Source organism: Narcine bancroftii, chromosome 3 (genome assembly GCF_036971445.1).
Source record: "Narcine bancroftii isolate sNarBan1 chromosome 3, sNarBan1.hap1, whole genome shotgun sequence".
NCBI classification, from domain to species: domain Eukaryota; kingdom Metazoa; phylum Chordata; class Chondrichthyes; order Torpediniformes; family Narcinidae; genus Narcine; species Narcine bancroftii.
Window position 1 is genome coordinate 81,019,941 of NC_091471.1, and position 22,441 is coordinate 81,042,381.

General features: G+C 39.0%; 1 protein-coding gene across 4 annotated transcripts in view; it reads left to right on the forward strand.

Moving 5' to 3' along the window:
- mtrex (Mtr4 exosome RNA helicase) overlaps window positions 1-22,441 on the forward strand; it is a 159,368-nt gene that overhangs the window by 119,834 nt on the left and 17,093 nt on the right. For 3 of the 4 annotated variants that reach the window (XM_069924359.1, XM_069924360.1, XM_069924361.1), the window contains 6 exons: window positions 623-733; window positions 963-1,151; window positions 6,670-6,833; window positions 10,103-10,208; window positions 14,479-14,535; window positions 20,201-20,363. In XM_069924359.1, coding sequence (XP_069780460.1) covers window positions 623-733; window positions 963-1,151; window positions 6,670-6,833; window positions 10,103-10,208; window positions 14,479-14,535; window positions 20,201-20,363 — 790 coding nt within the window. The remainder of the gene's footprint in view (window positions 1-622; window positions 734-962; window positions 1,152-6,669; window positions 6,834-10,102; window positions 10,209-14,478; window positions 14,536-20,200; window positions 20,364-22,441) is intronic. The other variant, XM_069924362.1, reaches the window with a different exon arrangement.

Below are 22,441 nucleotides of genomic sequence, written 5' to 3' on the forward strand. Positions count from 1 at the left end.
AATATAGAGCTGTTTACTCTTCCCTTATCAGGATCCTCCCCCACTATAATTATGTTCACAAAATTTTGGGAAAACCAGCAAATGCCAAGTTTAGGGACCTGTTTATTGCAGTATAAAAATCAGTGGGATTAATTTATAATGTCAAGTATCTTCTCCCAATGGAAGTCCAAAATAACTTCCTGTTTTGTGGAATGAATTTTCCAGGACTTGAACCTAAAATTCTTGGACAGTTGCCACCTCTTTTTTGAGCTACATATGTAGAAATGGCCAATTGTTATTTTCATTTTTTAATTAGATTAATTCACTTTTAAATATTAATGATTAATTAATCCATTAAACATCAATTAACTGGCCACAGAACACTATTGTCAAACTGTGAGGAATATCCTGCGACTGCTGGCTCAGTGCTTTGTTAGTGAGATATTTGTCAATTACCTTTGTGCCTTTATTTTAACTTGCTGTTTGGGAATCTTAGCTAGATTTGGTTACACTGATGTTAAAGTTTCACAGAACTTTTGAGGACCAGGTGAATGCACAGAATTTAAAATACTCAGTTCAAATAGATTGAAGATAGAATAAGTATTTTGTAATTTTAAACCACTGCAATTTTTTTTCTTAACAGGTTGTTCCTATCATGCTTCACTTAATAACTGCAATCAGTAGTGTGCGTTTATATATTCCAAAAGACCTAAGACCACTGGACAACAGGCAAAGTGTTCTGAAATCAATACAGGTAAATTACATTTTGTAAATCAATTTTTCTGTTAGACAGTGGATTGTAGTTTTAAGCCTAGCCCGGATATATCATTTTCATACATTAGTTATATTAACATTTAATGGTTGCAATGGTGAAAATGGACAAAAGATTAAAAATTTGATGAGATGTGGCTTTGTACAGCCTTCATAATACTATATAGAACACCATGCAAATGGTATAATTTTAATATTGTTTTGTATATTAGGAAGTACAGAAGAGATTTCCTGATGGTGTACCTTTGCTGGATCCAATTGATGATATGGGAATCAAGGATCAGGGACTGAAGAAAGTAATGCAAAAAACGGAGGCTTTTGAACACAGAATGTATTCGCATTCCATGCACAATGACTCAAATTTGGAAACACTCTATGGGCTTTGCGAAAGGAAAGCGCAGGTAATTGAGAAATGGCAACACCTTTTCTTAAAAATGGGGATGTATGAAATGGTATTATGGATCATTACCAAGGCATGTTGCTACCTTAATGCATGCTCTGGATGAATTAGTCCATCTGTTTCTTTCAGTAAAATCTTTATTTTCAAAAATAATTTTGTCTTTTCAAACTCAATGGGTAAGTGTAATTACTATGTCAGTTGGTAAGTATGGTGAGGTTTCATTTCTTAAAGAGGAATAAAAATAAGTAAAAAAATCTGAAATGAAAACAAATTGTTTAAAAAGCTTAAAAAGTTCCAAAAAATATCTTGAAGCCATAAACCAATTGTCGGTTATAAGAAAAATAATTAAACCCTTACTCAAGGATGTAATAAATAAACGTCATAGCCATCTTCGAATCAGTGGATCTGATTAATTTCTTGAAGAGCTAACCCAGGGGCCTGAACTACCACCCCTGCAATGGAAGATACAATCCCAATGTGGCAGATATGAAATTTAAATTGAGTTAATAATGTGGAATTAAAAGTATGCTCTTGGTAGCACTGAATCATAGTGAATTATAGTTAAGACCCATTTCAGGGAATGAAATGTACTGTTCTTATCCAGTCTGGCTCATTTGACTCCAAACTGGCAACGGTATGATTGCCAATTCAGCTGTGGAATACCCCTGAGAATCTTCAGCAATAATACCAGAACTTTAGAAATTTCATGGCATCACATCAAATTGTAACAATGAAACTTCCTTGTGATTATTACTTACCATTCACCCTCAGTTATTAATTCAGTGCTACAGAAAGGATTTTGTCTGCATCTGAAAAGAATTGAATTTATTTAACCTTATCCTCACCAGTTTTCCTGTGGCAGCTGTGCTAAACATTGATAGAAGTTAACGCGACAAGAGTCCTTGTGAAGACTCATTCTGTTTTCACGCTGAGGATATCCTGCAACTTCTTGCGTGACCCTGCATTCATGTTAAGTAGATTAAACTCAGAATGGAGTTAATCTTAACTGGAGACTATCAGTGGAAATATATAACACAACACAACCTGTAACTCACTGGTTTGGAATATCTCCCACTCAAACAAGCCAAGGAATTAGTCCTGGTTCAATGAGGACATTCTGGGATAAACACCACATGTATTTAAAAATAATGTGCCTGCACATGGGCATATATGTGAGCCAGTATCAAAATCTGTGGACCTTTGGCTCCTATATTAGATCTGAAGTGGAGAATGGATTGCCTTGCATATGGTTAGTGAATCCACATAAGATTTGGCTACTGTGCTGAATTCCACATTTGGTAAATGTAATGGTGTCATCTGCAATTCAGTAATGCTCAGACTTGAATCCACTCAAATCTGTTCAGGTTTTTTTTTGTCATCCAATTGCACAAGTACAATCCGACAAAACAGCATTCTCCAGTGCTTGGTGCGGAACATGCAAATACACAACCAGACATAACATACATTCAGATAAGCAAAACATATGTGGGAAAAATATACAGTACATATATAAAAATAAATGAATATTGTTTAATGAATAATAGAGGCTTGGATCTGAGCAGTTCATTTAGTAGTTTAGCATTCTCACTGCCTGTGGTGCTGGCCCCGATACTCCTGTGTCTCTTTCCTGACGGGAGTAGCTGAAAGATGCGTGCAGGCTGGTAGAGGTCCTCAATAATTTTATGCGCCCTCTTCAGACAATGATCCTGGTAGATTGTGTTGAAGGGGAGAGGGAAATTCCAGTGACCTTTCTGCCACTCTTATAATCCGGTGGATTGACCTCTATCCATTTTTCAACATCCACTGTATTACACCAATGCAGCCAGCCAGGAAGCTCTCGATCTCCTGTAGAGGGTTGACATGATGGTTGCCAGTAGCTTTGCCCACTTCAGTCTTCTCGGGAAGTGCAGTTCCGGTTACGTCTTCCCGACAAGGGGCGAAATGTCTATCCAGCATAGGTGACTTCTGAGGACTTTGGTGCTCTCTACTCACTCCACTACCTAACTATTAATGTATAGTGGAGGGTGGTTGTTCCTGGTCCTCCTGAAGTCCACGATTCATTCCCTCATCTTGTCCATGTTGAGACTCAGATTGTTGTTCTAGCAACATATCACAAGATTTTCCACCTCTTCTCTGTAGGGCGACACATCATTGTGGCTAATGAGGCCAACTACCTTTTTTTAAAATATATTTTATTTAATATAAAACCATTTTGTAAACATATCACAATATTTCAAACTTAATCCAAATACATGTGGTATTTTATATGAAAAAGAAAAAAAGAAAGTAAAGAAATACAAAAGAAAATAAAACCCTAGAAATCCCCCTACAAACTTTAAAAAAAAGAGGGACAAGAAAACCACAATAGGAATACTTCACTTTCCGATACTTTTAAACATATAAATATTTATAGAGACTTACAAGAGAAAGGGTATGTTCGAGATTCATTTAAATTTTAATACGAACAGTTTGTAAATATGGGCTCCATATTTCACAAAATGTATAATATTTATCTTTTAAATAATGTAATTTTCTCAAGTGGGACACAACTACGAACTTCTGCATGCCATTGATCCATTCCCAGATCAGTATTCGATTTCTAAGTTATAGCAATACATTTTCTAGCTATTGCCAAAGGAATATGAACAAATTTTACATGATACATACTCAGTTTTAATTTAGGTTTAATCCCTCTAACATCTCCCAGTAAAAACAACGTTGGATCCTGTGGGAATCTTACTCCATTTATTCGTTCTAATAAATTACACAAATCAAGCCAAAAAGATTTAATTGTAGAACACTGCCAAGTCTGTTTTAGTTGATTTATTCAAGACAACAATTAATATCACATCCTATTAAAATCTTTACCCGCACTTCCACCAAGAGTAAAAAAGTATTCTTTATAAAATCTTTATCATCTACATTTCGTGCATAAATATTCATAAGTGTCCACATTTCAGAATAAATCTGGCAATTAACCAAAACACATCTCGCCACAGGATCAAATGTAATATCGAAAGATTTTACTGGTAATGTTTTTTATAAATTAATATTGCTACTCCTCTTGCTTTCTAATTAAAAGATGAAGCTATAACTTGGCCCACTCACTCCCTTTTTAATTTAGAATGTTCTTTTTCATGTCAAATGAATTTCTTGTAAAAATGCAATATCAACCTTCATCTTTTTCATATTACTTATATTCTTTTCCTTTTAATTTCACTGTTTATCTCATTAACATTAAAACTAAAAAAAATTAATTTTTGTCATCCATTATCCCAAATCAAAATCTCTTCCAATCCCGTTCTCCCAGGTCTCTGTATCAACTCTAACTGACTCCTGTGTACATCTTTGTCCCTTAAGAAAAAAATAGAAAAATAATTATAAAAGGAAAAATTTGTTAATAACCAAAAAAAAATATACTACTTTTAAAAAAAAAAAAGCAATATAAAAAAACCCCCCAAAAAGTGCTGAATAAAAATATAACAGCATTATTTTTGAGAGCTTAGTCTGTTTTGGCACAGCTTTCTTTGGTATAATTTGGATCCACAGCACTTCTCTTTGAACTTCTCATTGAAGACTTAAACAGCAATTCTTGCTGCTCTTCTTTAATAGTGTTGATGGGAGAGAGGGAAATTCCAGTGACCTTTCTGCCACTCTTCTTCCATAAAGAACTTAGATCATTCAACGTAGCTGAATATCTAAAAGTAAACTTTTAGCCTTTCTTCCAAAGAATCACCTTCACTGGATTGAATTGTTTTTTTTCTATCCACCATTTACTTAAATCTGCATAGAAGAACATTTTATTTCCATCAATAACCATAAGTCCCATGTTCTGCCTTGCTTTCTGGACTGCCAATCTTAAAAATTTCTCTTTATCTTGATATCATAGACATTTAATCAATATAGCTCTAGGTGGCTGATTTGGCAGTGGCTTCCTCCATAAAGCTCTATGAGCCCTTTCCAATTCAATCCATTTTTGAAAAGAATTCCACATTTCCTTCAAAATCTTCTATAAGTCCAACAATCTTAACATTATTCCATCTACTTTGACTTTCCAACATTTCCATCTTATCCATAATTTCTTTCCTCTGTTTTTCCCCAGAGTATATCTGAATTTTCAACCCTTTCAGTTTTATACATATAGATCCATATCATTTTTAACCCTCTACAGATCCAAATCAACTCTTTGGACTGTGGCTTTAACTTCCTTCACTTCTGAAGCATACTTCAACGTTTCACTTTTAACCTCCTTCATATCAGATCTAACATCTTTAATGTTAGCCCTTATAACTTGATATTGACCTATTATTAGTAAGCAAAAATCTTTCATATTTGGCTTGTTTTTTCCAAGACTCAGAGCCCCCGGTAATTCTCCAATTTGATCATTTTCATCTTGATCTGACTCTTCTTGATCTCCTTTCTTCTCTTGATAACCAGCTGTCAAAACTGCAGGTACTCTTGACAGTTCTGGCATATCTGGTGTATCTGCCTGCACTACTGGGAATGGTGCTATGTAGCGACCATTCCAAAGCATATTTTTCCTCTTCAAGCATGCATGGAGTTAAATCTTTGCACATGTGCATAAGATTAGTATATTCTTCAGGGGAGATCTGGTTCGATCCAACACCACCTTCCCTGGTATCCAAGGGAGGTGGCGCCGACTTTGGTTGAAAGTAAGCCGTCATCGTGCGTGTGAGTCGCAGAGGCTTCGGAACTTGAGACCCAGGCTCCAACTGTAGGTAGGCTGCTTTTCCTCGAATTTTTTTAGTATCTTTACTTAGAATTTTCTTTTCTCTTGCTGCTTTCTTTGCTCTAGCTGCCATATTTAACAGCTTCTAGATAGATTCCGGCAGATTTTAATATATTTTAAATTTGAAATCAATTTTTAATTTGGGCTTTATACTTTAACCTCCTGGGAGAGTTGTAAGTCCATCTCCTTCCCCTACGCCATTACACTCCGTCCCCGAGGCCAACAACTTTTGTGTCTAATGCGAACTTAATGACTTTGTTCGAGCTGGATCTGGCGTTACAGTCAAGGGTCAGCACCATGAACACACAGCACTGAGATGTGCCAGTGTTCAGCGTGACGGTGCTCAAAGTTCTGCTGCCGTCCAGGACAGATTGTGCAGAATCCAGATACAGAGAGGGGTATTGAGTTCCAGTGAGGACAGCTTCTCCACCAACCTCTGGGAAATGATCGTATTAAATGCAGAGTTAAAATTGATGAACAGCAGCTTGGCATATGAGGCGACGTTCTCCAGGTGGAATGGCTTAATGCTGGCAGTTCCTTCGGGGAACTGGGAAGATTTATTTGAGAAACAACAATATTTTACACAGCCATTTAGTTACTTCTGTCCTGTATGCTACCAAGTCCTCCCTTAGTTTTCCTTTTTGATTCCCCTTTTCCATAATCTTGCACAAAAATGGTAAAATGCAAAAAAGTAAAAATGTTTTTTCTATAAATTGATGAAAAATTGTCATCTGCTAAACTTCAATTGAATGTTCCTCTCTTTGTTTAGATTGCAGGAGATATCAAAGCAGCAAAGCAAGTGTTGAAAAAGGCACGAACAGTTTTGCAGACAGATGAATTGAAATGTCGCAAAAGAGTAATCAGACGATTGGGCTTTGCCACCTCATCTGACGTCATTGAAATGAAAGGACGAGTCGCTTGTGAAATAAATAGGTAAGAGACTAAATAAATTGGCAACCCTAAAATATTATATCTCCTACCCTTTGCAGGCAAACCAATTCTGAATCCTATGCCTCATGGTTTTCTGAATAAACCTACCAATGAAGATCTTGACATGTGCCTTACTGAAATCCATGTACACCACATCCACCACCCCACCTTCAACAATTTCTTTATTCACTTCCTCAAATAACTTAATTTGTCTTGAGTGGAACAACCTGGGCTTCACAAATCCATGCTGACTCTCCCTGAGAAGATTGTGCTTTTCTAAATGTTTGTAAAACCTGTAAAAGCTTTTGGAGATATTTTAATATTTATTTTTAATATATTTGGAATACAAATTTAGTATCAGTGCCCAGTAATTTTGATTTCTTACAATATTACAGTTGATCTCTGAATTGAGCTCTCTGTTTCTTCCTCCTTTGAAGAAGACCGCAGAGCCCACCTCACTGACAAAAGGCAAAGGAGGAAAAACCCAACACCCAACCCCAACCAACCAATTTTCCCCTGCAGCCGCTGCAACCGTGTCTGCCTGTCCCGCATCGGACTTGTCAGCCACAAACGAGCCTGCAGCTGACGTGGACTTTTTACCCCCTCCATAGATCTTCGTCCGCGAAGCCAAGCCAAAGAAAAGAAAGACCAAATGAGTATATTAAATTATGATTCTATTTGAGAGAAAGTTGATGATAAATTTCTTTGGCTTGGCTTCGCGGACGAAGATTTATGGAGGGGTATGTTCACGTCTGCTGCAGGCTCGTTGGTGACTGACAAGATGGATGCGGGACAGGCAGGCACGGTTGCAGCATTTGCAAGGGAAAATTGGTTGGTTGGGGTTGGGTGTTGGGTTTTTCCTCTGTTTTTTGTCAGTGAGGTGGGCTCTGCGGTCTTCTTCAAAGGAGGTTGCTGCCCGCCGAATTGTGAGGCGCCAAGATGCACGGTTGGAGGCGATATCAGCCCACTGGCGGTGGTCAATGTGGCAGGCACCAAGAGATTTCTTTAAGCAGTCCTTATACCTCTTCTTTGGTGCACCTCTATCTCGGTGGCCAGTGGAGAGCTCACCATAGAGCACGATCTTGGGAAGGCGATGGTCCTCCATTCTGGAGACGTGACCCACCCAGCACAGTTGGGTCTTCAGCAGCATGGATTCAATGCTTGTGGACTCTGCCAGCTCGAGTACTTCGATGTTGGTGATGAAGTCATTCCAATGAATGTTGAGGATGGAGCGGAGACAGCGCTGACGGAAGCGTTCTAGGAGCCGTAGGTGATGCCGGTAGAGGACCCATGATTCGGAGCCAAACAGGAGCGTGGGTATGACAACGGCTCTGTACACGCTGATCTTTGTGTGTTTCTTCAGGTGGTTGTTTTTCCAGACTCTTTTGTGTAGTCTTCCAAAGGCGCTATTTGCCTTGGCGAGTCTGTTGTCTATCTCTTTGTCGATCCTTGCATCTGATGAAATGGTGCAGCCGAGGTAGGTAAACTGGTTGACCGTTTTGTGTTCAGTGTGCCGGATGGAGATGTGGGGGGGCTGGTGCTCATGGAAGGGAGCTGGCTGATGGAGGACCTCAGTTTTCTTCAGGCTGACTTCCAGGCCAAACATTTTGGCAGTTTCCATAAAACAGGATGTCATGCGCTGGAGTGCTGGCTCTGAATGGGCAACTAAAGCGGCATCGTCTGCAAAGAGTAGTTCATGGACAAGTTGCTCTTGTGTCTTGGTGTGAGCTTGCAGGCGCCTCAGATTGAATAGACTGCCATCCGTGCGGTACCGGATTTAAACACCGTCTTCATTGTTGAGGTCTTTATTGGCTTGTTTCAGCATCATGCTGAAATTAATCCATACTTAAATGGACAAGCATTGGAACTGCAACTTGGAGGGAGCATGTTGGTATTGTTTCTTAAAATACTTTTCTGTTTATCTCCTTAAAATGTCATTATATATCTACCAATACAGTAAATATTTTGTTATTCATTGTTATGAAAATCTTAATGCAAAGCTAAGCAAGATGTTTATTAGTTTTATCAATGAATTAAAACTACATAAAGTAGCAGCCAGAGTTGGATTTATTGGATTAAACAGATTGAAATTTGGAATATCGTAGCTCATGTTTTTGAAAAATGATACTTTGAAATTAGGATATATTAGAATAAGGAAAGTGTCGTCTATAGGTATTTATTGATTGAAGTCTGCTTTCAACATCATAGTCCTGAGGAATCTCATTCCCAAACTTTGGGATCAAGGCCTCATTGACCCCCTCTGCAACTGGATCTATGACCCCCTGACTTAACAGACCACAATCAGTCAAAATGGTAAAAAGTATCTCCACGATCTCACTCAACACTGTTGCTCCTCAAGAATGGGTGGGTACTCAGTCCCCATACATACTCCCTTTACACCCATGATTGTACACTAAATACCATTCCTACTCCATCCTTAAATTTTAAGACCCCACCACAGTATTGGGCCAGGTATCAAATAACGATGAGCTGGAATACAAGAAAGAGATTGAAAGTCAAGATAACAACCATACTCTGAATATCATTAAGACAGAAAACGGTCATTGACTTCCAGAGAGGAAGCAGAGTCCACACCCATGTCCGCATTAATGGCGCTGAAGTCTTGAATAGCATCAAATTCTTAGGAATAAGGTCAAGAAAGCATAGCAGCACCTCCACTTTCTCAGAAGACAAAGAAAGCTCAGCATGACCTTGCCCCTCACCAACATCTACAGGTGCACCATTGAAAGCATGCCTGCTGGATGCATCATGGTGTGATATGGGAGTTGCTCTGGAGAAGACTGGAAGAAACTGTGGAAGGAATTGAATGCAACTGAGATCATAACAAAATCTTCCCTCACCTCCATGGACTCCATCTGCATCTTCTGTTGCTCAGTAAGGGAACCAATGTAGTGAAGGACCCATCTCACCCTGAACACACTCACTTTTCCCTCGTCCCATCAAGGAGAAGGCTTAAGAGTATGAAAGTATGCACCAACAGGCTTAAAGACAATTTCCTTCCCGCAACCATCAGGCTCCTGAATGAACCCCATAACAGTACTCTTATGCTGTCCTTGCATGGTGCTAATTGATCTTCCCTTTTCATTGTACTCCTACATTCTGTAAATTGTTAGAGGTGACCTGTTAGTTGAGTGCAAAAGAATCCTCCTCACTGTGCTAAGTATTTTGCAACAAATAAAGTTAAACTTATTTCATGCAATTATGTTTTTTATTTTTGTATCTGCTAATAACCAAATCTTCTTCCTTTGTAGTGCGGATGAGCTACTTTTGACAGAAATGATGTTTAATGGTATCTTCAATGATCTGACTGCTGAGCAAGCAACAGCTTTACTTAGCTGTTTTGTGTTCCAGGAGAAGGTAAATACGTAATTTGTTTTCGGCTATTAATTGAAAGGTTGGTGGCTTCTGCCCACCCAGGGACATGTGGGATTTTTGGGGTGGCATAGTTAGTGAAGCGGTTAGAGCACCGCAGTTACGGCGCCAGACATCGGGACTGGGGTTCACATCCCGCGCTGTCTGTAAGGAATTTGTCCATTCTCCCTGTGACTGTGTGGGTTTTCCCCGGGGGCTCCGGTTTCATCCCACCCTTCAAAAAAAAGTACCAGGGGTGTAGGCCAATTGGGTGTAATTGGGCGGCATGGGCTGAAAGGCCCTGTTACAGTGCTGTAAGCCTAAATTTATATTTTTAAAAACCCTGATTTTCCTTGATACCATAGGATGTGTCAGCTGAAGTAGTCAATGTAGGCTTGATTTGGACATTTAAGTAAAATTTGGATACATGGACGGGAGGGCTATAATGGGCTACAATCCAAGTGCAGGTCAATGGCACTAGCTAAAATAATAGTTTTGCACAGATTAGGTAGGCTGAAGGCTCTGTTGGTGTGCTTTAGTGTTCTCTGGTTCTATTGTTCTAATATTAGAAGGTCTGGTGTTACGAGCCCAGAGGACCCCAAAACCCAGCAGCAATAAACATTCACCAAGACAAATGTTTACTTAAGCAAAAGATGCTTTTAATTTTTGGAAAGAATAATCAAAGCAAGACACATGTGGTAAATGGGAGAGCATTGAAGAATGCAGTGGAGCAGAAAGATCTAAGAATAATGGTGCATTGTTCCCTGAAGTTAGGAGCGCATGTGGATAGGATGGTGAAGAAGGCCTTTAGTATGCTTACCTATATAAATCAGTGCATAGAATATAGGAGTTGGGAAGTAATGATAAAACTGTGTTGATGTGAGGCCAAATTTAGAGTACTGTGTGCAGTTCTGGTCATTAGTTTATAGGAAGGATATTAACAAGATCGAGAGAGTGCAGAGATTTACAAAAATGTTGCCTGGGTTTCAGCATCTGGAATACAAGGAAAGATTGAGCAAATTAGGTTTTTATTCCTTGGAATGTAGAAGGCTGAGAGGGGATTTGATAGAGGTGTTTAAGATAATGAAGGGGATAGATAGAGTTGATGTGGAAAGGCTTTTCCCATTGAGAGTAGGAGAGATGGATACAAGATGTCATGGGTTGAGAGTTGATGGGCAAAGGTTTAGGAGTAACATGAGGGGGAATCTCTTTATTCAAAGAGTGGTTACTGTGTGGAATGGGCTTCCGGGAAAGGTGGTGGAGGCAGGGTCAATTTTGTCATTTAAGAAAGAGTTGGATAAGTATATGGATGGGAGGTGGAGGGATATGGGCAGAGTGCTGGTAAGTGGGATTTGAGGAGGGTACTTGGATCAGTGCAGACTAGAAGGGCCAAATTGGCCTGTTTCCATGCTGTAATTGTTATATGGTTATTATCTTTAAACATGAAAATAGAATCACACTTTAACTTGTTGCTATTGACTTAATTAACCTAACTGAATCCCCTTCTAATTCTAAATGCACGTGTATGTAATGTGTGTGCAAGTTCAGAAAAGTTATTTGATTCACATTTCAATCTCACTTCTCAATCCTCCAAGTTCACTGGTTGCAGGCAATTCTTATACTGTGCACAAAATTTAACATTTATCAAATTCACCAGGCTTTAGTACTCGAAAGGTAAATGGTTACCGCTCAGGAAGGTTCTTATTGGTTTAGAGAGAGATTTGTTGTTTCAGGATTAAAAAGGAAATCAGCCACTCCAGTGTTTTACTGACAAAACCTGCCCCCTTCAGGGTTCTCCAGATGATAACCTCTTTCTTTCAGGTCACCACAGAGTTCCTCTTTTGTTTCCCTTAATCATAGTGAAACATTAGACAGCCAGTCCTCTCCTCTTAGATGAACCACAAGGGCTTTGACCAGGCTGAATTAAGAACTCACAACCCATCTTCCAAATAGGGTTTTCCACAAGCATTTCAGCTTGTCCTGTTCCAGTCCCAGCTGCTGCTGCTGGCTGTAACACTGTAGAACTGATCTCTCTCTCTCTCTCTCAGAAAAAACCTGTTTGACTCTCTCTGCTTGCCACATGACCCTCTTAGAACAGCTTCAGACAAACTGCGGCTCTGGCTAGATCTTTCATCTGTTGCCTTTTTGTAAACAACAGTCCATTAGTGAAGTATCTTGGGCACTCTCCAAAGCTTTTGCAAAGGCTTTGAGGCCCTGACAAGTCTAGCATTAGCAGAGCTTCAGTCTTTTAAATAAGATCTGTTTTGAAGTGTTTGTATGTGACTTACACTTACATACTTTTCCCAGTTTATCTCCCAAAAACATATCTATATACTCTGTCACACTGGATAGAGTGGACATGGAGAGAATGTTTCCAGTAGTGGGAGAGTCTAAGATCATAGGGCACAGCCTCAGAATAAAAGGACGTTCCTTGAGAATATAAATGAGGAGTTTCTTTAATCAGAGGATTTTGGATCTGTGGAATTTGTTGCCACGGATGGCTGTGGAGGCCATCATTGAGTAGATTTAAAGCAGAGGCTGATAAGTTCTTGTTCAGAAGGGACATCAAAGATTATGAGGATAAAGCAGGAGAATGGGGTTGTGAGAGAAAAATGAATCAGCCATGATTGAAAAGTAAATCCGCCATGATTGAATGGTGAGGCAGACTTGATGCACCATTCTGCTACAGCATCATCTCCTTATAGCAAGTGTAGTAGATGATAATGTGTGATGGTTTCTTTGGCATTGTTTAATTTGATGCCATCAGACCATGGACTCAAAGTTAAGGATTCTCATGGTTACCCTTCCTGGCTGTAGCCATTGAAATGTTCAAGGAAGACTAAAAGGAAAAGTTGAATGCATTTAATGAAAAATCCTAAAAGAACAGTGCAAATCCTAAGAATTCTGTGATGGCGAATTCATAAAACTTAAAAATTAATCAGATGCTCAGAACACATTGAATTGACACATAGGTTTCTCATTATCTCCTTGATTTGTAACTATAAGTAAGAGAATTAGCTATTTGTGTGTTGAATTTTGAGAAGCTTTACCTTGAGAATGATGTTAAGACTGAGTAGGATACTATTGAGACACATTAAATTAATCCTAGGAGTTGTGTTTTATTTGTGAGGAAAGACAAGGAAAACAAGTTTAATTGTTAGTGAAGATAAAGAGATAAACTTGAATATTTGTCTCAGTATATCCAGGGGAAATCCAAAACTTCTTAGCTCACTGGGCACGTGGCTTACTTCGTTGACTTAGCTCTTTTCTTTGGTTGGGATGGTAATTAGGTGCCAAATTGTTTATGATTCTGTGAATGCTGTTAGCAAAAACTTATATATTCAAAGGGTGGTAGATTTTGAATCATATTACAATCCAGCCATGATCTTACTATGAATGGAAGAGAAAATTTGAGAACCTGTGTGGATACACTTTGTCCCACTGCATACATCACATTTGTCGAAGCAATCAGTTTCTCCGACATCAGTGAATCTGCAAATTTCAGCATTTGGCAAAATTTTGACAACATGCAAGTTTTGTTTAAATATTTTCCACATGTGAGCTTTGCGACACAAATATATTTGTCAGCATGCTAACTTTTAAGTATAATTATTGTTTGAGGAATCACCTAGAAGCTATTTGGTTAGGATTTGTTAGTAGTTTCTTAGTGGAATACTTTCTGTTTTCCTCTATGTAGGTTGTATCATTATTTGACAATGGTGCTTTCATTTATAACATAAAGGCAGCTTTCATTTTAAACTACATTTGAATCAACAGCTAAGAGGGCATCATCTGTTAATAATTATTTTTTCCTTAGAGGATGAAAAAATAATTGCATTGAGAAAACTACTGAAGCCTGATACTTAGCCCTGTTTCATAGACTCATGTCATGACTTTTGAAAATTTGGTCAGAAAATGGACAATGTTGCTACAAGTTCAACTCACGAGAAATGCAGAAAAACAAGGAGACAATTATTTTTAAATTGCAGTACTGATGAGTTTTAAAACCTTTATTTCATTTACAGTCATACCTGAAACAATCCAATTCATATTTTAAAAGCGTTTGTTCTGTAATGATCTTTCAATGGTGCTGTCTCCTAGCAGTTTGAGCCTTGTACAAGTAATTGGAAGTATTAATTTCATCTGATCTAAATGATTCAGTTCTACATATTTAAGTGAACAGAGGAAATCATGATGTTGTCAATGCAGTCTGCTCTTCTGTGAATCAGTTATTGTGATAAAAGAGTAACTTGGATTGTTTTGTTCTAATTTACAGGCAAGTGAAATGCCTAAACTGGCAGAACAACTGGCAGGCCCTTTACGACAGATGCAGGTATGGTAAGATCTTTCTTAATCTAAGATAAAAATAGTGAGGGCTCTAAAAATGGTCTAGACCCAATATTGACTGTCCATTTTTCTCCATGGATGCTGCCTGACCTTCTTAGTCCGCCCAGCTTCTCTTTGCTCAACATGTCAGCATCTGCAAGTCTTGTATGTCTGCAATAGAAATAGAGAAAACTGAGCAAGTTAAGCATGCTCTGCAAAGAGAAATTGCATTAATGTATGGCCTGGATGACCTTTCATCAGAGGGAACAAAAGAGATCTATGGTAGAGTGGAGACCAGTGGTAGTAGAAATGTTGGCATCGGAAATAGGGTGGTGAAGATATGACTGGTCGAGGTACTAATGGAAGGACATGAACAAATTTTGAAATAAGAAAATAAAATAATAAATGGTGCATATGTGATATACAAGACTGGTTACCCAAAAAATCTTAATTTCATGATGATTCTCAGACTATAAGGTGTATGAGTATTCAGGCTATTCGCCCCATCAAGTCTGCTCCACCATTTGATCATGGCTGATGTATTTTTCCTCTCAACTCTGTACACAAGCCTTCTCCTCATAACCTTTGACACCCTTACTAATCAAAAACCTCTCACCCTCCGCTTTTAATATACCCAATGACTTGACCCCCATAGCTGTCCGTAGCAACAAATTCAACTGATTCACCACCCTCTGGCTAAAGAAATTCTTCTCATCTCTGTTCTAAAGGTTCACCTTTTTATTCTGATGATGTGCTCCCAGCCCTAGACTCTCCCACTACTGGAAATATCTCCTCCATGTCCACTCTATGCAAATGTTTCCTTTTAAATTCCAGCAAGTACAGTCCCAAAGCCATCACCGATACCAATACTATTTATTATCATGTAATAAAACAGGAAAATAATATTAAATTGTGATAGTACAGATTCTATCACCAATGTGTATATGTACATATGTACAGATGGTAGTGTAAGATGACTGTGATTGGCTGAGAGTGTAGCCACACCTACTGGCAGGTCTTAAAAGGATTGCTCCTAGCCAGACCAGGTCATTCTGGACTGGTCGACGTACTTGTGATATGCTCCAGTCTTTTAGTTAATAAAAGCCTTGGTTTGGATCAACAAGTCTTTGGTTCTTTCGACGCGCATTACATAAATGAAATTGCCTTTAGTCTGCCATAAGGTAGACAAAGATTCACTATTAGCATTACCATTGTCTGGTGCCCTTTACAGTCATAGAAAGAAGCAAAAGAGTCCCCCTCGAGTCATTGAGTGTCTGTGAATTCACCTCCAGGGCTCCTGTAGCCTCTGCAGATACACAAGATTCCATTTCAAACCATTGGAAACCCAAATCTCCAACAAGATGAAGAATCCTTCAGTGCCCAGTGCCCAGGAGCCCTCCTTTGCCCTCAGCACCCTCTCCAATCCTGGTTCCGATACCTGGTTCTCACAAGCCAGTCTACAGCAACCCATAGTCTGATGTGAGTCCTTTGACCCAAAGTCACCAGCAGCCCACAGCCTCTGTGGGTTCCTTGTCCGCAAGTCGCCAACAGCTCACTGCCTGTGGGTGTCCTTCAGCTACAGAGCCTCTCACAAGTCCATTGCCATGGTCACCGCACTTAAGGTTGTCTCCTCTGCTTCTCCTTCTCAGCGAGGAAGTTCTCCCTGTTACTGGTGCCCTACGCCAGTGCGCTGCTCTCCCAGAGTTGGTAACCCCTTGTGGCTGCTGTTAAACACAGGCACCAGCATCTTGGGCCCAGATCCTGTGATTGCAAGATTTTAAAATAAAACATCATCGGCTCCTTTAACATGCCATTTCAAGCATGTCCAGAGTCGTTGGCAGTGGGACTGGGTGGTTGGATCCTGCGGGTGAGCACCGTGTCTCCACTCCCTATGCGTCTGCACCTATGACAACGCTGCCATCTTTTTTATCAATGTTCTTGTCCATTAACCCTTCCATCCCTGGAATCATTTTTCTAGACTCCTCTGGTCTATCTCCAATGTCAGCACATCCATTCTTAGATTTGAGGTCCAAAACTGATCATAATACTCCAAATATTGTCTGGTCAATGTATTATAAAGTCTCAGCAACACATCCTTGCTTTTACATTCTAGTCATTGCAAAATGAATGCTAAAATTGCCTTCCTTTTAATGACAGATTCACAAGTTAACTTTGAGGGGATCCTGCATTCGGACTCCCAAGTCCCTTTGGACCTCCACTTTTTATATTTTCTCCCCATCTGTCCCTTCTTTGCCAATACTCCCAACCTGTTCTTCCTGTTTCCTTCACACTACTTGCCCATCCACCTAATTTATGTCATCTGCAAACTTGGCCATGAGTCATCAATTCAGTTTCCAAATCATTTATGTACTACTTGAAAAGTAGAGAACCCACCACCAATTTCTATTGAACCCCACTAGTCACCGTCAGCCAAACAGAAAAGGCCCCTTTATTCCCACTCTTTGCTTTCTGCCAGTCAGTTAATCTTCTATCCATCTAGACCTTTGGCTATAATATCGTGGGCTGTAATATCATGGGCTATCTTGTTTCGCAGACTCATGTTTGGCACCTTATCAATGGCCTCCTAGAAATCCAAGAAAACAACATCTACTGACTTTGCTTTATCTGTTCTACTCATTATTTTCTCAAAGAAAGCCAACAGATTTGTCAGGCAAGATCTCTGAGGAAACCATGCTGACCATCTTATTTTATTATGCACATTTAAGTATCCTAAATTCTCATCGTTAATACCCTAAAGAACAATCATTCTCAATGTGGGCCATGCGTTTTCCTGGAGACCATGGACTGGAATGTTTATTATGTAGTCAGTAGTGGAGAAGATATGAAGAATTCAACTAAACCTGACTGCTGTAGAATCTTGGCTACCGCAGAAGAGAGGGTTATTTTCTTGACCTTTGTCTCTCTCCCTTAAAGAATGGAGTGAAATTTATGATTTTCCAGACCTCCGGAACCATTCCTGACTAATCAAACCTCAATACAAATTCCTCCACAATCTCTTCAGCTACTTTTTCAGGACCCGAGGGTATTATCCATTGATCCAGGTAGCATGTCTACCTTCAGCTTCCCAAGCATCTTTATCTTAGTAATAGTGCTGCCTCACTCTTCTGAATTTCTGGCATATCGCTGGTATGTTCCACAGTGAAGACTGACACAAAATACCTATTCAGTTCATCTGCCATCGCTTGTATTCACAAGTTGGGCAAGACTTCATTTTAGTCTGAGACTGTTTCATATGTTCTCTGTGTATATATATGTAAATATATATAAATGTAAACGTGGTGTTAAACAATTTATTGGTATTTGCATTCTTTTATTTTGACAATTAATAGTTTTGTACAGGTACATGACCCTTGGGGGATAGTGTGTTCCGAATTTTGGATTTTTTCTGGATTTCGGAAAGCCAGATTTAAGCCCACCCGAATTGTGCTGCCGTATCCACCCCCACCCCCTTCCAGTCGCCCTGCTGTCTCTCCCCACCTCACCTGCCTGACTCGCACTGCCGGTCTCCATCCCCTTGCCCGCCCAACTCGCGCTGCCAGTCTCTCGCTCGCCCGACTCATGCTGCTGGTCTCCCCCCCCCCCAGCCCTCAGCCGCCTGACTCGCGCTGCTGGTCTTTCACCCGTCTGACTTGCGCTGTCATTCTCCCCCGCTTCGTCCACCCAACTTGCGCTGCTGCCTCTCTCCCCACTTGCCGGATTTTGGAACTTTCCGGATTTTAAATGTCCGGATAAAGGATCGTGTACCTGTATTTTGTTCTGAATTTCATTTATTTCACGATAAACTCAAACTCATCTTTTAAAATCTGAAAAAGCAGACTTTGGGAAAATTTCAACAATTTGCCATTAAATATTTCATGGCTTGTTATATTGGTCTTTTATTATTTATGTGGTACGTGGCATACAAGAGTCATTTTACCCAATGAATTACTTATTGATTATAAATTGGGAAAGGGTTTGAACTGGCCTGCTGGAATTTAGAATCTAAATTTTACTTTGTGGTTCCATTCTAAGTCCTCAACCAGCTAACTAATTATTAAATGTTAACCTATTCTCTTCATAGGTAGTTCTAGTCCTTCAATCAATTCTACAATGGGGGTTCTCCTTTGTAAAGCACCTCCATTTAATCTAGATTCTATGTCATTTGATTTTGGATTCCATCCTGGATGCTAACCTTATTTGAATATAAGCAATCTTCTTGGGGGCCTGCCTACACTTACATCTGTTTCTTCTTTTGGAGCACTCTTACTTCTTCGATTTAAATGTAATGTCAGGAACATCGCTGCACAGTCATTTGTTGGTGCACTTCTTGCACTACAACAGGACTGAATGTCAGAAGTTTAAAAGACACAAAAGTGCTGGAAACATTCCGCAGGTCTCATAGTGTCAGCAGCAAGAGAAGTTGGTTTATTATTTCAGATTGGTGACCTTGCATCAGTTATTTATTACCTGTTGCAGTTTTAACCATTTTAGGATATACTGTATTTCCTTTCCTTTTTTGTAAGCTTTGATGCAAGATATTTATGCATTGATTTATTTTCAATTTACTCTCTAACTCCCTATTTTCATTTCAAACTCACAAATGTAAATTTTCTTTTTGCCCAGTATAACTTAATTTTAATCATTTTTCAATCTATTTCCCATATTCTTATATTATAGTTTCTTCGTCTGTAGCATTTTTAAACTTGAAGTAATCACTCTCTGAATGTAATTTAAACTGCTTTTCGGTGTCTCTTTCTCGAGTTTAGTGTTGCATGTCGTGAGATGGTGAAAATCAATGCATTCTATCAGGCATTGGAAAAAGAAGTTGCAACTCTTTGGTGCCATTTGGATTTAAAATTCATGATAAAAGCAAATTAGTAAGATAGGTCATTACAATGGCTTTCCTGCACTGTAGTATAACATGCAAAGTAATTAACTTTCAGCAGCTTTCTTGCCATTCCAGGAGCTGCTAACAGAAAACATCGTCACTATACTTTCGCTGTGCCATTTCATTTTTCCATGTCATCTCATCCTTGATCTTTTTTTATTTTAACTTCATAAAGTTATGTTATTATGTTGTCATGATCACCTCATTGTTTTACACAAATTAAATCAAACAAAGTCTTACTGAAGGGTTCTAATCACCAGGTCCAGGAACAGCTGCTACCATCAGACTCCTCAATGACAAACTCAGAGACTCATTTAAGGATTCTTACTTGTGCACTTTTGTTTCTCTGTATTGCACAGTCAATTTGTTTACATTCATCTGTTTACGGTTCTTCTATTTCTTCACATGTTTATGCTCTGTACAGTTCATCTTTTGCACTACTAATTAGTGGTAATTCTGCCTCACCCACAAGAAAAAGGAATCGCAGGGTTGTGATGTCATGTATGTACTCTGACAATAAATCTGAACATTGACTATTCTTTTTCTCCCACTGATGCTACTCAACCCACTGAGTTCTTCCAGCATATTGATTTTTGCTTCAGATTCCACCATCTTGTCTCTTGTGTTCCCAGCAAAAGAAAACAACTGTTTGAGGTTTCATCAGAATACTTTGCAATTTCAATATCAAAAAATATCAATGCTTTTGAACAAATTAAGAACCACGTCCATCATAAAACTTTTTACCTTTCTCCTCACGATACTGTTTTCCTCTGTCTGGCATAAGGAATGTGCGAGGAGAATAGCCAAAGTGTCAGCAGAAGCCAAACTGGAGGTTGATGAAGATATGTACCTGGACTCGTTTCGACCCCATTTAATGGATGTTGTGTTTACATGGGCAAATGGAAGTACTTTTTCTCAAATTTGCAAAATGACAGAAGTCTTTGAAGGTAATGTTAGTATTGTCTTCACTTTATTTTTGTGCTTCTTTGAATTTTAAATTCAGCTATTAGTTTGTATTTGACATTATACTATTTTCCTGCACCATTTTAGATTTTGAACTTGTTTTTAACATTGAGTAAGTGACAAGTTTGGTTTCAAGCAGAAGGTAATATCTCAGATATTTTCAAGTATTTTTATTTTGCACAACCTTCATTACAAATTACGTTTCAGACTATTACCATATCTGCAAAAAAAGAAAGAATTTTTGTAAATAATAGTGCTTTACTGGCCTGGATTGATAGAATTCTCTCTTTCAATCCTTTACTTCTATGACAACACAACATTTGCATTATGAAAATGGATTTATTTTTGAGATTCTAGGGGCAGTATGTTTCAAGTTGAGTGAAGCAGGGATAAAGTTGTATTTAAACTGTGTTTAAACCTCCCAAGGTGGGAGAGAATAATGATTTGAGGTGAGTGGAAACCAATCAGTTAGAAGTGGAAAGAATTAGTTGTAGGGCACACTTGAAACACTGGCCCATGAGGGAAAATCAGCTTTGTTTTAAAAAATACTGAAGAAAGGTGCTGAGTGAGATTTGGTGTCAGTGTGTTAAATACTTTCCCATAAGAATTACTGAGAAATGATTTGCGTCTTTCAGGGTGAGTTGCACATACTTGAAGCCAAGAAACATTAAGGCCTAAAAGGAAAGAATGGAACTGGCTTTTAGATGATATTGTAGAACCAAAGGGACATAGTGGAATTATACTATTCCTCTTGCATTATTTGATAGTTAGTTTTATTGCATTTGTTGATTCTGGTGTTGAAATTGTATAACTAATTGGTGCAATATTTTGTTAATTGTTTTGGAATGTAGTTTTTTAATGTATTTCAAGCTCATATTTGGAAATTAATTTATGGTCAGAAGTGAAAGTGATAACTTCAACACCAAGTATGAAAAGGCTTGGTTGCCATCATAAATAGGCCTCTGATAAAAATCACTGGGAGCTGAGCTGTTTGATTTATTTGTTTTTCCTTGTGTTAAAAAGCAAGACCTCAAGAGTGGTAATCTCGGGATTGCTGCCTGTGGCATGCATTAGAGGGGGTAGGAATAGGAATATGGCGGATGATAGCATGCTAAAGAGTTGGTGCAGGGGGCAGAGATTCACATTTGTGGATCACTGGGGTCTCTTCTGGGGAAGGTCTGACATGGACAAAAGGGATGGGCTGCACTTGAACTGGAGGGGGACCAATATCCTGGCAGGCAGATATGCTAGAGCTTTTGGGGAGGGTTTAAACTAGTTTGGCAGGGGGATGGGAATCAGAATGAGATTGTGGAGATTAGGGTAGAAGAACATCTAGATTTGATAAGAGAAAGGAACCAGAAAGTTAATGTGTATACATTTCAATGCAAGAAACATTGTAAGAAAGGTGGATGAGCTTAGAGCATGGATTGACACATGGAAATATGTGAAATTTGGTTACAGGAGGGCATGATTGGCACCTAAATGTTCTAGGATCCTGTTGTTTTAGGTGCTATAGAACAGGGGGGATAAAAGGTGGAAGAGTCAAATTGCTTGTGAGAGAAAACATTACAATGGTGCTATGCTGGGATAAATTGGAGGCCTCGTCCAGTGAGGCTATTTGAGTGAATTTGAGGATGGAAAAGGCATGAAAACACTAATGGGAGTGTATTATAGACCACCTAATGAGCTGAGGAAATTTGTAAGGAGATAGCATATATGTGTAATAAACATAATGTGGTGATGTAGGAGATTTTAACTTTCCACACATTGGCTGGGACATCCATACTGTAAAAGAGCTGGATGGGTTGGAGTTTGTCAAATGTGTTCAGGTAAGTTTTCTAAATCAATACATAGAAGAATTTCATGGCTTGGTTCAGCATCACTGACAAAAGGCAAAGGAGGAAAAACCCAACACCCAACCCCAACCAACCAATTTTCCCCTGCAGCCGCTGCAACCGTGTCTGCCTGTCCCGCATTGGACTTGTCAGCCACAAACGAGCCTGCAGCTGACGTGGACTTTTACCCCCTCCATAAATCTTCGTCCGCAAAGCCAAGCCAAAGA